We start from the raw sequence: 15002 nt of genomic DNA on the forward strand, positions 1-15002 counted from the left end.
ACTGTAGATGCAATGTGGGAAAGTAGTGCTAGATGTCAGAAAGTAGTACTGTAGATGCGATGTCGGAAAGTAGTGTTACTGTAGATATGATTTCAGAAAGTAGTGCTAGATGTCAGAAAGTAGTGGTACTGTAGATGCAATGTTGGAAAGTAGTGCTAGATGCGATGTCGCAAAGTAGTGCTAGTTGCGATGTTGGAAAGTAGTGCTAGATGCGATGTCAGAAAGTAGGGATAGATGTGATGTTGGAAAGTAGTGCTAGATGTCGGAAAGTAGTGGTACTGTAGATACGATGTCAGAAAGTAGTGCTAGATGTCGGAAAGTAGTGGTACTGCAGATGCAATGTTGGAAAGTACTGCTAGTGGATGAGTACCAGTTGGCTACGACTGAACCCGTAAAAACAGAGGTCCTTATAATACAACATCAAAGGACAAGACTGCAGCATAGCCAAACAACTGGACTCACACTTGGGTATTCAGAATTACAAACCACTGATCGTGTGCGGAATCTTGGCGTTGTCCTGGATGGTGGCTTGACACTTAAACATCAGATATCAGCCACAATCAAATCCTCATTCTTTCACCTAATGACATAGCCAGAATCAAGCACTTAATTCGCTCAGATGATATGCCAAAAGTCATCCATGCATTTGTATCATCTCGATTAGACTACTGTAATGCCCTCTACCTTGGTCTCCCAGAAAAAGAATTGCACCGCTTACAGCTGGTGCTAAACACAGCTGCCAGGCTGTTAACCAACTAGCGCCATTCTAGCCACATAACACCCATCCTCTACTCCCTTCACTGGCTGCCTGTAAGATGGCGAATCATCTTCAAGATTGGCTTACTGAGTTTCAAAGCACTACATGACCAGGGCCCAAGGTACCTGAAGCTGCTTCTGCGTCTATACTGCCCCACTCGATTACTGCGATCTGTAGATGAAGGACTTTTAGCAGTACCTAAAATCTCCCATAATTCATCTGGGGGTCAAGCTTTTAGTCATGTGACCCCGACTCTATGGAACTCACTTCCCTGCACAGTGCGAGAGGCCCCAACTATAGAATCCTTCAAAAGTAGACTCAAGACTTTCCTGTTTACTCAGCATTTCCATAATGTCCCTTTACTATCTACATGCTTCTGTATTTTATGAAAAGCTGTTCTGTACTTCATTGTTTCTGTACTATATTATGCTATGTTTCTGAGTCCTATTGGAGAAAGAGCATTATATAAATAAAATTATTATTATTATTATTATTATTCTAGATGCAATGTCGAAAAAGTAGTGATAGATGTAATGTTGAAAAGTAGTGACAGATGCAATATTTGAGAGTAGTGCTAGATGTCGAAAAGTAGTGCTAGATATTGGAAAGTAGTGGTACTATAGATGTGATGTTGAAAAGTAGTTCTAGATGTTGGAAAGTAGTGGTACTGTAGATGCGATGTCGGAAAGTAGTGATGTCGGAAAATAGTAGTACTGTAGATGCGATGTCGGAAAGTAGTGCTAGATGCGATGTCGAAAATTAGTGCTAGATACAATGTTGGAAAGTAGTGATAGATGCGATGTCAGAAAGCAGTGACAGATGCAATGTCGAAAAGTAGTGCTAGATGTGATGATAGAAAGTAGCAATAGATGTGATGACAGAAAGTAGTGATAGATGCGATGTCAGAAATTAGTAGTGCTAGATGTGATGTCGGGAAAGTAGTGCTAAATGCGATGTCAGCAAGTAGTAATAGATGTGATGTTGGTAAGTAATGATAGATGTGATGTGTTTACTGTTCCCACTATGTGCATTTTCCCAAAAAATGCAAGCCGAAAAATATACTGTAATCATAGATGGCTTTTCTGTTGCAGAGCTTGTTGGACATATAGGCACACATATAGGCACACTGTGCCTGCACTGTTTTTGTGGTTTATTAATACCAGCATATTTTGACAGATATATCAATCACCAGAGGTTATTTACATAATGGCCCTTGTGTCTAGATTTGCAAAGTAGTGCACAAATGAGATTTCATTTTGCAAAACAGCATTATTCAAGTGATAAAAAGTTATAATGGGGTAGAGAGGGAACATTTATAGGAGTGTTACTGTATTTATGCAGAGATAGAAAAGTGCTGCACTGCCTGTCCATAGTGTCAGGTGAGGATACCTAGACATCAACCTATTTAGTTATCCTTCCAACAGTTCAGTTTCCATTAAAAAAAATAATAATAATGGCCCATAATAACCCTCATCATAAATAGACAGTATACTTTTTTGAGGGGTAAAGTCACTTTTAGTTCATACGCAGATTAATAAATGTAAATTATGAATTTGCTGAACCCACAACTAGGAGGAAGGAGGAAAGAAAACAGACTACATCAACCTATTAATTACGTGGAAAGAGCAAGAGGCTCAAATTTTATACCTGGCTCTGGATGTTGTTAATTTATAGCCTCAGGTTATGGGAAGTCAAGTGTCAGCTGTAATGTCCCTCTCCCAGGAACAATGTGTTTCTTTAAATGTCTTGCTTTTGGCATTTCCAGCTCTATTCGCTGACACAGTAACCTGGTAAAGCCGTTATACCACCAGTGTCTGTGGTTTACCAGAGACCTTTATAGGACAAGTTAAAAAGGTAGAGCAGGCAAAGGTATTTGTCAGTAGCTTAAGCTAAGGTCCATTATCCTTGTTCCAAAGTGTGATGGAACCACTTAATTCTGTAGTGATTTCCATCAAATATATACCATCTCCAAGTATGAGGCCAATCCTATGACCTGAGTGGATGAGCACATTAACCATCTTGGGCATGTTGGTATATTTCAACAATGGATCTTACAAAAAGGTGTTTGCAGCTCTAGATGGCCAATGAGACAAAGAACACAACTGCATTTGGCATGTTACTGAAGCTATTACAGTTCAAAAAAATGTTATTTGAATGCAGTCGCTTTCTTTTAGTGTCTCATGAAGGTACTCCATCTTAGCACAATTATATAGTGGCTTACTTGGATGATGCATGTAGTTATTTACAGCCCAGCTAAATGCCTTTATCTTTAGAACTACATTGAAAAAAAATGTGGCCTAGGAAAAATTTTAGTACAAATATGTAGGGAATATGGTAAGAAATGATTGCTTAAACCCTGTAGATAATAACATCAAGACTCTGAAAAATACATCTGTCCCACAAGCAAAGATACATCCATTCCACTTTGGCTTCCCTGATGGCATATTTTTTTTTTTCAATTGGACCAATCATATTTGTTGGACTTCCATCTATCAGGAATAATTTGGCAAACACTGGAAATGTTATCATTGAATGCCCTGACTTTGGCCAACCATATGTGCTGCAGTCCCATGCGCTGGATTTGGGTTTTAGCTATGAGAGGGTGGAGCTCCTGGTATTTTAGCTGTAAAATCCATCCTCAGGAAGTGACGTGAAAAAGGAGGGCCTTGCAGTAAATGGGTTGGTCAAGTCTCTGTAGGATTATTTTGGGGAATTGCATGTTAGGGTTGCCGCTGACCACTCTCCTTTAAGGTGGTTTCATATAGTATGCAGAATACCCAGTTTGACCAGTTGGTATCTGGCGGATTGCAATCAATAGACTTTTGAATTGCGCCATAGGCCCTAAAGCATGTATCTTAATGCTGATGTCTTGTTTGCACATGACTTTACTACTGGGCTCCTCCAAACTTTGAGTGTTCAGAAACTAAAGTGGTTGGAGGTTGAACTCTCATGTGACATTTACACTTTTACTAAATGGCCCGATTTTCCCGCCTCCCCACAAATTTAGGCTCAGAGAGAGGTGAGTAGGTGCATTAGCTGAATGGGTTTTAAAGAAAGTATGTAAATAAGGTTCCATAAATTATCTTCCAAGCATGTCCTGGCAACGCAGTTCTATATTCATAAGATAGCAGCTAAGATGTGAACGTACTGGATTTATTGTAACACAATGACAACAGGAAGCAGTTACCTAATAAATATTTTTTCAGATCTGTGGATTGATGACTTTTCATGAATTGATGACAAAAGGGTAAGTACTTTTTCTTACTTTATAACATTAGAAAATCCCTTAATATCCCAATTAGCAGCTATTTTGATGCCGGTTATATTTTCATGCTGCTTTATGCATGGGTAAACTTACAGTAAGCAAGAGTTTTCCTCGGCCTGGGAGAGGATATATCACTTTATGCAAATACCATGACTCGATTTTAGAGATTTTTCTATGCTCGTATTTTATTTTCCCTGGTTCTTGAGCCCTCATAATGATGTGGAGCTGTGATATATATGTAGGAGGCCTGGACTATTGATTTCTGGTGCATCTTGGTCTTACCAAGTACAGAGGTCAGGTTTTCACACATTTATTATTTTCATCTTTGTAGTAAAAATGATAGATTGTGTAATAGGATCATCTGTTGCTAAATCAGCAATGTTCCTAGTTACCGGTGTTCTGGTATGACCAGCGACATCTGCAGGCTGTTGGCTTTACCAGTAACTAGCAGTATAAGGAACAGCGGTAAGTAGAGGGTTCTACTATAAAACATATTAGGCTACTGGGAAATATTAAAACTTACATTACCTATGTAATAATCAGTATATTGCATGTTTTACTCGCCTGATTGACAACTGTTTTCGCTTCATCAAAGATAACTATTCAACATAATTAAACATGACCTACTGAGAATAAAATCACTGTAATTTCGGTATCCAGTCTTTAGGTCGACAACACTTAAGTCATACTTGCCTACCTGACCCTCTCCATGAGGGAGAAAATGCTCTGTTCCTGGACTTTCCTGGTAATGTATGATTGCCATCACCTGTGGTGAGCTAGTTAATTGATAAGAAAGGTGTTTCACCACAGGTGATGGCAATCATACATTACCAGGAAAGTCCAGGAACAGAGCATTTTCTCCCTCATAGAGAGGGTCAGATAGGCAAGTATGACTTAGGTGAATACTCATTAGGTGGACCACTATTAATCAACATGCATTAGGTCTACATGGTCATTAGGTCGATGTGGTCACTTGGTCGACATGGCAAATGCCGACACATGAAAAGGTCGGCGTGTTTAAAAAAAATTATTTACTTTTTCATACTGTATGTTCCACGTGGACTACGATTGGGAATAGTAACCTGTGCCAAACACAGCAAGGCATCTTAACCGAAGCATGTGAGGGGACACGGTGCACTAATTGGGGTTTCTGGTCACTTTACGAAGAAAACGACACCCCCCCAAAAAAAACCTCATGTCGACCCTTTTCCATGTCGACCTTTCCAAGTCGACCTAATGACCGTGTCAACCCATTTCAGGTGTCGACCTAGTCACTGTCGACCCAACGATCCACACCCGTCATTTCAAGCATGAACACGTACATTATGTCTTGAATTACATTCATTATTGTCCTCGTGGCCCGAGCAGGCCTCCTTGATCAATGGCGGACAGTACATGAAAGCTCTAAAATTCCTTTTCAGTAGTGGAACAAAAATCTGAATCTAGTGTCCTTCCTGAGACCAGCCACAGACGTGTACCCCTTGGTAGTTTCTGGTTTCTGTCCAGCCTGTGCCACTACTTCGGATGGGTGGGAATGTGACACTAAGAAGCGTCTTGTCCTTCTATGTTTAAAGTTCTTCTCCTGAAGAGTGAGTTGTGGTGTGACTGAATCACCAATGTAACACGAGCACTGGGACTGCAACCAGCTGAAGCAGCTAAATGTCCATGGTAGTAATATTTAAAAATAAATATAGAAGAGCGTCTTTTCTTGTGCAAAATAAACAACCTCGCTGCTTGTGGAATGTCCTTTGGTGGCTCCATGGTTTGTGGGCTGACCACAGACACTGTCCATCTGTCCAACAGGAAAGACAGTTAGACGCTGCTGCCCATGGTGATTCCACTGCTCAGACTATTGGCTGGAAATTTGATCGGTTTCATGCTGCTGTCCCTCTGACTATATAAATGTTCCAGCTTCCAGCGTTCCCACCGCCTCTGGAACTCAGCCTGGACCTAATAGTGATGGAAAGGTAGAGATAACGGTGTCACTGTATGTGTCACATCTTACATTGGTGTACATTATGAGAATATTCCCTCATAGGATGCATTTTGTAGAAGCTGTGCAGATGGGGGCATGTCTGCGTCATCTTCTGGGTGTGGTTACACTTCCCTGCCAAGTCTCCTCCTCCTACGTGAACTTCTATCTACAGTAGCTGCAGCAGCAATTCTCTATCGGTATTGCCATTGGCGGCTTAACCATCGTTGGTGCCATCAGTGATTATCCTTGATGGCACTGAACTATTGACTGTGAACTAACAATGGTTTGCAACCATTGACGGCTGTCTGTGCTGTGGGGAAACACAGGCAATGGGCCAATCAGAGAAATAGGTGTGACTTAGCAGGTCATTGTGGGTAATGCTAAACTTTGACCCCCGGCGCAGAAGGGGTAAAAAACATCACTGCCTTCTCTGCAGGATCTCCACCGTCAATGGCAAAACCATAAACTAACTGTGGCAAATCATCAATGGTTTCTAGTCATCGATGGTTGAGGCTCATCCCTAAACAAATGGGCAAAAGTACTGGAAATCAGGGGACAATGAGATGCAATTACACAAATCCACAGGCAACTGCACAATCATAATTGACCTCTGTAGTAAGATATATTGCCACCAGCAGTTTAACACGGCTCCGGGTAGCTCTGTGTCATCTGCGCCCACTAAGCCAATGACATAATGATGACGTGCAGAGGGGGGCGGGGTTGCCAAAAGCGGGGACTGCAGCACTGCCCGGAGTGTCCGGAGGATGCTGTAACGATTGCAGGGTGCTGTTCCAAGGGGATGTGGCATAGAAGACTACAGTTATTAGATAGACAGTCAGTAGTCCGACACCATCGGCTACATGTAATAGCCTCCGAGTTCCAGTTTCTGCGAGTCTGCCCAGATTGCTGCAGATAAAGCAGCAATCCGAAAACGGGCAGACTCGCACAAAAGTCCCGCATGTCCAGAACTCGGAAGCTATTGCATTTAGCCGCATATGGGAGATAATTCAGACCTGATCGTAGCAGCAAATTTGTTAGCAGTTGGGCAAAACCATGGCCCTCATTCCGAGTTGTTCGCTCGCTAGCTGCTTTTAGCAGCCGTGCAAACGCTAAGCCACCGCCCTTTGGGAGTGTATCTTAGCTTAGCAGAAGTGCGAACGAAAGGATCGCACAGCGGCTACAAAATAATTTTGTGCAGCTTCGGAGTAGCTCCAGACATACTCCTAGCTTGCGATCACTGCAGACTATTTAGTTCCTGTTTTGACGTCACAAACACGCCCTGTGTTCGGCCAGCCATGCTTACGTTTCACCAGCCACTCCTGCGTTTTTATCCGGCACGCCTGCGTTTTTTCACTCACTCCCTGAAAATGGTCAGTTGACACCCAGAAACACCCACTTTCTGTCAATCACTCTGCGGTCAGCAGTGCGACTGAAAAGTTTCGCTAGACCTTGTGTGAAACTACATTGTTCATTGTAATAGTACGACGCGTGTGAAATTGTGCCGCATACGCATGCGCAGAACTGCTGTTTCTTTGCCTGATCGCTGCGCTGCGAACGAAAGAAGCTAGCGATCAACTCGGAATGACCACCCATGTGCACTGCAGGGGCGGGGCAGATATAACATGTGCAGAGAGAGTTAGATTTGGGGGGGTTATTTTGTATGTGTGCAGGGTAAATACTGGCTGCTTTACTTTTACTCTGCAATTTAGATTTCAGTTTGAGCACACCCCACCCAAATCAAACTCTCTCTGCACATGTTATATCTGCCTCCCCCTCCCCCATGTTATATGATACTTTGATCTAAGCTGTATGATTTAGGCACTGATTATTCATACATTGGATTTAAGTAAAAATTTCATTCATACAAAAAATTCACCACGGAGACAAATACTGTCCTTTAATAAATATTTAGAATAAGGAGGGGTGACATACATATAATTATTTACAAAGTCACACAAATTACAATTACTTACCCCTATTATCTTAAGTAAGAATATTAAAAGTTGCGTTTTAAAATAAACAATCATATCAATTTAATCATCACATATACAAAATATAAAAGAGTGCTCCAAAAAAGCAATCTTTCTTTTTTTTGGCAACTGCCAATGGGGGTCATTCCGAGTTGATTGCTAGCAGTTTTCGTTCGCAGCGCAGCGATCAGTCAAAAAAACGGCAGTTCTGCGCATGCGTATGTGGCGCAATGTGCATGCGTGCCGTACTCTTACAACAAACGATGTAGTTTCACACAAGGTCTAGCGAAGCTTTTCAGTCGCACTGCTGGCCGCAGAGTGATTGACAGGAAATGGGCGTTTCTGGGTGTCAACTGACCGTTTTCAGGGAGTGAGTGAAGAAACGCAGGCATGCCAGATAAAAACGCAGGCGTGGCTGGGTGAAACGTAGGCGTGGCTGGCCGAACGCAGGGCGTGTTCGTGACGTCAAAACAGGAACTAAATAGTCTGCGGTGATCGCAAGCTAGGAGTAGGTCTGGAGCTACTCTGACACTGCACAAAATTATTTTGTAGCCGCTCTGCGATCCTTTCATTCGCACTTCTGCTAAGCTAAGATACACTCCCAGTGGGAGGCGGCATAGCGTTTGCACGGCTGCTAAAAACTGCTAGCGAGCGAACAACTTGGCATGAGGGCCAATAAGTAGATAATAAGAATTTACTTACCGATAATTCTATTTCTCATAGTCCGTAGTGGATGCTGGGGACTCCGAAAGGACCATGGGGAATAGCGGCTCCGCAGGAGACTGGGCACAAAGTAAAAGCTTTAGGACTAGCTGGTGTGCACTGGCTCCTCCCCCTATGACCCTCCTCCAAGCCTCAGTTAGGATACTGTGCCCGGACGAGCGTACACAATAAGGAAGGATTTTGAATCCCGGGTAAGACTCATACCAGCCACACCAATCACACCGTACAACTTGTGATCTGAACCCAGTTAACAGCATGATAACAGAAGGAGCCTCTGAAAAGATGGCTCACAACAACAATAACCCGATTTTTGTAACAATAACTATGTACAAGTAATGCAGACAATCCGCACTTGGGATGGGCGCCCAGCATCCACTACGGACTATGAGAAATAGAATTATCGGTAAGTAAATTCTTATTTTCTCTAACGTCCTAGTGGATGCTGGGGACTCCGAAAGGACCATGGGGATTATACCAAAGCTCCCAAACGGGCGGGAGAGTGCGGATGACTCTGCAGCACCGAATGAGAGAACTCCAGGTCCTCCTCAGCCAGGGTATCAAATTTGTAGAATTTAGCAAACGTGTTTGCCCCTGACCAAGTAGCTGCTCGGCAAAGTTGTAAAGCCGAGACCCCTCGGGCAGCCGCCCAAGATGAGCCCACTTTCCGTGTGGAATGGGCTTTTACAGATTTTGGCTGTGGCAGGCCTGCCACAGAATGTGCAAGCTGAATTGTACTACAAATCCAACGAGCAATCGTCTGCTTAGAAGCAGGAGCACCCAGCTTGTTGGGTGCATACAGGATAAACAGCGAGTCAGATTTTCTGACTCCAGCCGTCCTGGAAACATATATTTTCAGGGCCCTGACTACGTCCAGCAACTTGGAATCCTCCAAGTCCCTAGCAGCCGCAGGCACCACAATAGGTTGGTTTAAGTGAAATGCTGAAACCACCTTAGGGAGAAATTGAGGACGAGTCCTCAATTCTGCCCTGTCCGTATGAAAAATTAGGTAAGGGCTTTTATAGGATAAAGCCGCCAATTCTGATACACGCCTGGCTGAAGCCAGGGCTAACAGCATTACCACTTTCCATGTGAGATATTTCAAGTCCACAGTGGTGAGTGGTTCAAACCAATGTGATTTTAGGAATCCCAACACTACATTGAGATCCCAAGGTGCCACTGGAGGCACAAAAGGAGGCTGTATATGCAGTACTCCCTTGACAAACGTCTGAACTTCAGGAACAGAAGCTAGTTCTTTTTGGAAGAATATCGACAGGGCCGAAATTTGAACCTTAATGGACCCTAATTTGAGGCCCATAGACAGTCCTGTTTGCAGGAAATGCAGGAATCGACCCAGTTGAAATTCCTCCGTAGGGGCCTTCCTGGCCTCGCACCACGCAACATATTTACGCCAAATACGGTGATAATGTTGTACGGTTACATCCTTCCTGGCTTTGATCAGGGTAGGGATGACTTCATCCGGAATGCCTTTTTCCTTCAGGATCCGGCGTTCAACCGCCATGCCGTCAAACGCAGCCGCGGTAAGTCTTGGAACAGACATGGTCCCTGCTGGAGCAGGTCCTGTCTTAGAGGTAGAGGCCACGGGTCTTCCGTGAGCATCTCTTGAATTTCCGGGTACCAAGTCCTTCTTGGCCAATCCGGAGCCACGAGTATAGTCTTTACTCCTCTCCTTCTTATGATTCTCAGTACTTTTGGTATGAGAGGAAGAGGAGGGAACACATACACTGACCGGTACACCCACGGTGTTACCAGAGCGTCCACAGCTATTGCCTGAGGGTCCCTTGACCTGGAGCAATATCTGTCCAGTTTTTTGTTGAGGCGAGACGCCATCATGTCCACCTTTGGTTTTTCCCAACGGTTTACAATCATGTGGAAGACTTCTGGGTGAAGTCCCCACTCCCCCGGGTGAAGATCGTGTCTGCTGAGGAAGTCTGCTTTCCAGTTGTCCACTCCCGGAATGAACACTGCTGACAGTGCTATCACATGATTTTCCGCCCAGCGAAGAATCCTTGCCACTTCCGTCATTGCCCTCCTGCTTCTTGTGCCGCCCTGTCTATTTACGTGGGCGACTGCCGTGATGTTGTCCGACTGGATCAATACTGGCTGACCCTGAAGCAGAGGCCTTGCCTGACTTAGGGCATTGTAAATGGCCCTTAGTTCCAGGATATTTATGTGAAGTGACGTTTCCATGCTTGACCACAAGCCCTGGAAATTTTTTCCCTGTGTGACTGCTCCCCAGCCTCTCAGGCTGGCATCCGTGGTCACCAGGATCCAATCCTGAATGCCGAATCTGCGGCCCTCTAGGAGATGAGCACTCTGTAACCACCACAGGAGAGACACCCTTGTCCTTGGAGACAGGGTTATCCGCTGATGCATTTGAAGATGCGATCCGGACCATTTGTCTAGCAGATCCAACTGAAAAGTTCTTGCGTGGAATCTGCTGAATGGAATCGCTTCGTAAGAAGCCACCATCTTTCCCAGGACCCTTGTGCACTGATGCACTGACACCTGGCCTGGTCTTAGGAGTTTCCTGACTAGGTCGGATAACTCCCTGGCTTTCTCTTCCGGGAGAAACACCTTTTTCTGTACTGTGTCCAGAATCATCCCTAGGAACAGCAGACGTGTCGTCGGAATCAGCTGCGATTTTGGAATATTTAGAATCCATCCGTGCTGTCGTAGTACTATTTGAGATCGTGCAACTCCGACCTCTAACTGTTCTCTGGACCGTGCCCTTATCAGGAGATCGTCCAAGTAAGGGATAATTAAGACGCCTTTTCTTCGAAGAAGAATCATCATTTCGGCCATTACCTTGGTAAAGACCCGGGGTGCCGTGGACAATCCAAACGGCAGCGTCTGAAACTGATAGTGACAGTTCTGTACCACAAACCTGAGGTACCCTTGGTGAGAAGGGCAAATTGGGACATGGAGGTAAGCATCCTTGATGTCCAGAGACACCATGTAGTCCCCTTCTTCCAGGTTCGCTATCACTGCTCTGAGTGACTCCATCTTGAACTTGAACCTTTTTATGTAAGTGTTCAAGGCTTTCAGATTTAAAATGGGTCTCACCGAGCCGTCCGGCTTCGGTACCACAAACAGCGTGGAGTAATACCCCTTTGCCTGTTGTAGGAGGGGTACCTTGATTATCACTTGCTGGGAATACAGCTTGTGAATGGCTTCCAATACCGCCTCCCTGTCGGGGGTAGACGTTGGTAAAGCAGACTTCAGGAACCGGCGAGGGGGAGACGTCTCGAATTCCAATTTGTACCCCTGAGATACTACCTGCAGGATCCAGGGGTCCACTTGCGAGTGAGCCCATTGCGCGCTGAAATTCTTGAGACGGGCCCCCACCGTGCCTGAGTCCGCTTGTAAGGCCCCAGCGTCATGCTGAGGACTTGGCAGAAGCGGGGGAGGGCTTCTGTTCGTGGGAAGAAGCTGTCTGTTGCAGTCTTTTTCCCCTTCCTCTGCCCCGGGGCAGATATGAGTGGCCTTTTGCCCGCTTGCCCTTATGGGGACGAAAGGACTGAGCCTGAAAAGACGGTATCTTTTTCTGCTGCGAGGTGACTTGGGGTAAAAAGGTGGATTTCCCAGCCGTTGCCGTGGCCACCAGGTCCGATAGACCGCCCCCAAATAACTCCTCCCCTTTATACGGCAATACTTCCATATGCCGTTTGGAATCCGCATCCCCTGACCACTGTCGCGTCCATAATCCTCTTCTGGCAGAAATGGACATCGCACTTACTCTTGATGCCAGAGTGCAAATGTCTCTCTGTGCATCTCGCATATATAGGAATGCATCCTTTAAATGCTCTATAGTCAATAATATATTGTCCCTGTCCAGGGTATCAATATTTTCAGTCAGGGAATCCGACCAAGCCACCCCAGCACTGCACATCCAGGCTGAGGCGATTGCTGGTCGCAGTATAACACCAGTATGAGTGTATATACTTTTAAGGATATTTTCCAGCCTCCTATCTGCTGGCTCCTTAAGGGCGGCCGTTTCTGGAGACGGTAATGCCACTTGTTTTGATAAGCGTGTGAGCGCCTTATCCACCCTAGGGGGTGTTTCCCAACGAGCCCTAACCTCTGGTGGGAAGGGATATAGTGCCAATAATTTTTTAGAAATTAGCAGTTTTTTGTCGGGGGTAACCCACGCTTCATCACACACTTCATTCAATTCATCTGATTCAGGAAAAACTACGGGTAGTTTTTTCACACCCCACATAATACCCCTTTTTGTGGTACTTGCAGTATCAGAGATGTGCAAAACCTCCTTCATTGCCGTGATCATGTAACGTGTGGCCCTACTGGAAAATACGTTTGTTTCTTCACCGTCGACACTGGAGTCAGTGTCTGTGTCTGGGTCCGTGTCGACCCACTGAGGTAACGGGCGTTTAATAGCCCCTGACGGTGTTTGAGACGCCTGGACAGGCACTAACTGAGCTGCCGGCTGTCTCATGTCGTCAACAGTTTTCTGTAACGTGCCGACACTGTCACGTAATTCCTTAATTACGGCCATCCATTCAGGTGTCGACTCCCTAGGGGGTGACATCACCATTATAGGCAATTGCTCCGCCTCCACATCATTTTCCTCCTCATACATGTCGACACACACGTACCGACACCCAGCACACACACAGGGAATGCTCTGATAGAGGACAGGACCCACTTAGCCCCTTGGGGAGACAGAGGGAGAGTTTGCCAGCACACACCAGAGCGCTATATATGTATAGGGACAACCTTACAATAAGTGTCTATCCCTTATAGCTGCTTATATCTGTTATTTTGCCAAATAAGTGCCCCCCTCTCTTTTTTACCCTGTTTCTGTAGTTGCAGGATGCAGGGGAGATTCTGGGAGCCTTCCTACCAGCGGAGCTGTGTGGGAAAAATGGCGCTGTGTGCTGAGGAGATAGGCCCCGCCCCCTTCACGGCGGGCTCTTCTCCCGCTTTTTTCTGGAAAACTGGCAGGGGTTAAATACATCCATATAGCCCTGGAGCTATATGTGATGTATTTTTTGCCAAATAAGGTAAATTCATTGCTTCCCAGGGCGCCCCCCCCCAGCGCCCTGCACCCTCAGTGACCGAAGTGTGAAGTGTGCTGAGAGCAATGGCGCACAGCTGCAGTGCTGTGCGCTACCTTATGAAGACAGGAAAGTCTTCTGCCGCCGATTTATGGACCTCTTCTTGCTTCAGCATCTGTAAGGGGGCCGGCGGCGCGGCTCCGGGACCCATCCATGGCTGGGCCTGTGATCGTCCCTCTGGAGCTAATGTCCAGTAGCCTAAGAAGCCCAATCCACTCTGCACGCAGGTGAGTTCGCTTCTTCTCCCCTTAGTCCCTCGATGCAGTGAGCCTGTTGCCAGCAGGTCTCACTGAAAATAAAAAAACTATTTAAACTTTTACTCTAAGCAGCTCAGGAGAGCCACCTGGGGCTTGGAGGAGGGTCATAGGGGGAGGAGCCAGTGCACACCAGCTAGTCCTAAAGCTTTTACTTTGTGCCCAGTCTCCTGCGGAGCCGCTATTCCCCATGGTCCTTTCGGAGTCCCCAGCATCCACTAGGACGTTAGAGAAATTAACATGTTAAGATTTTGATTGTTGGGAGCACCTCCAGCACCTTAAACTATAAACCTATTATACAGGATTAATTATAGTGGCTGGTTCTTTACAAATTGAAAGTATCCATTTTTTATATTTGAAGTCTGGTGCAAGATACTAAAATACCACTGCACAGGGAGCTACACCATACCCTGTGCCAACAGCAGCAGACTGTGGAAGAAGGTGCCCAGTGGCACTACCAACCTACAGGATCTCCCACTGCCCGGCGCAGCCCTTCGCTGACAGTCCCTGTAGTTTACGGATCTCCCTTTCCGCCTCCTGCCCGCCGCGGACACTTTAATCTCTGCGTTGTCTCTTGCACATGCGCATATCATACAGTCTTACGTCATGCGCATACTGGACTGTGGGACGACAGAAGGAGGGAGGCGGGGTCATATGCGCATGTGCAAGAGACAACGCACAGATCACAGTGGCCGCGCCTTGGAGGAGACAAAACGGGGGATAAGAACAATACAGGGACTGGGAGCGAGGGACAGAGCCAGGCAGTAAGGGACACATAATGGGGTATTTCCGCAGTACAACAGCTTAGTGCATCCCGCCACACCCACAGCTCCTCCGGACCCCCTACCCCACCACATGCCCATTCAACACCCGCTGTGCCTCACAAGCCCCTACACCAACCAAGGGAGCACCATACCTGCCCCATCACCCCCCCTTCCCACCACTCACTGAACCTCAGACCA

General features: G+C 45.8%; 1 protein-coding gene across 2 annotated transcripts in view; it reads right to left on the reverse strand.

Annotated features, from left to right (window-relative positions):
* Positions 1 to 4894: 4894 nt before the first annotated feature.
* GLP1R (glucagon like peptide 1 receptor) overlaps positions 4895 to 15002 on the reverse strand; it is a 615585-nt gene continuing 605477 nt past the window's right edge. For both annotated transcript variants that reach the window (XM_063918850.1, XM_063918851.1), the window contains one exon: positions 4895 to 5972. In XM_063918850.1, coding sequence (XP_063774920.1) covers positions 5835 to 5972 — 138 coding nt within the window. In that variant the 3' untranslated portion in view covers positions 4895 to 5834. The remainder of the gene's footprint in view (positions 5973 to 15002) is intronic.

The sequence above is a fragment of the Pseudophryne corroboree genome, chromosome 4 (assembly GCF_028390025.1).
Source record: "Pseudophryne corroboree isolate aPseCor3 chromosome 4, aPseCor3.hap2, whole genome shotgun sequence".
Taxonomy (NCBI): Eukaryota; Metazoa; Chordata; class Amphibia; order Anura; family Myobatrachidae; genus Pseudophryne; species Pseudophryne corroboree.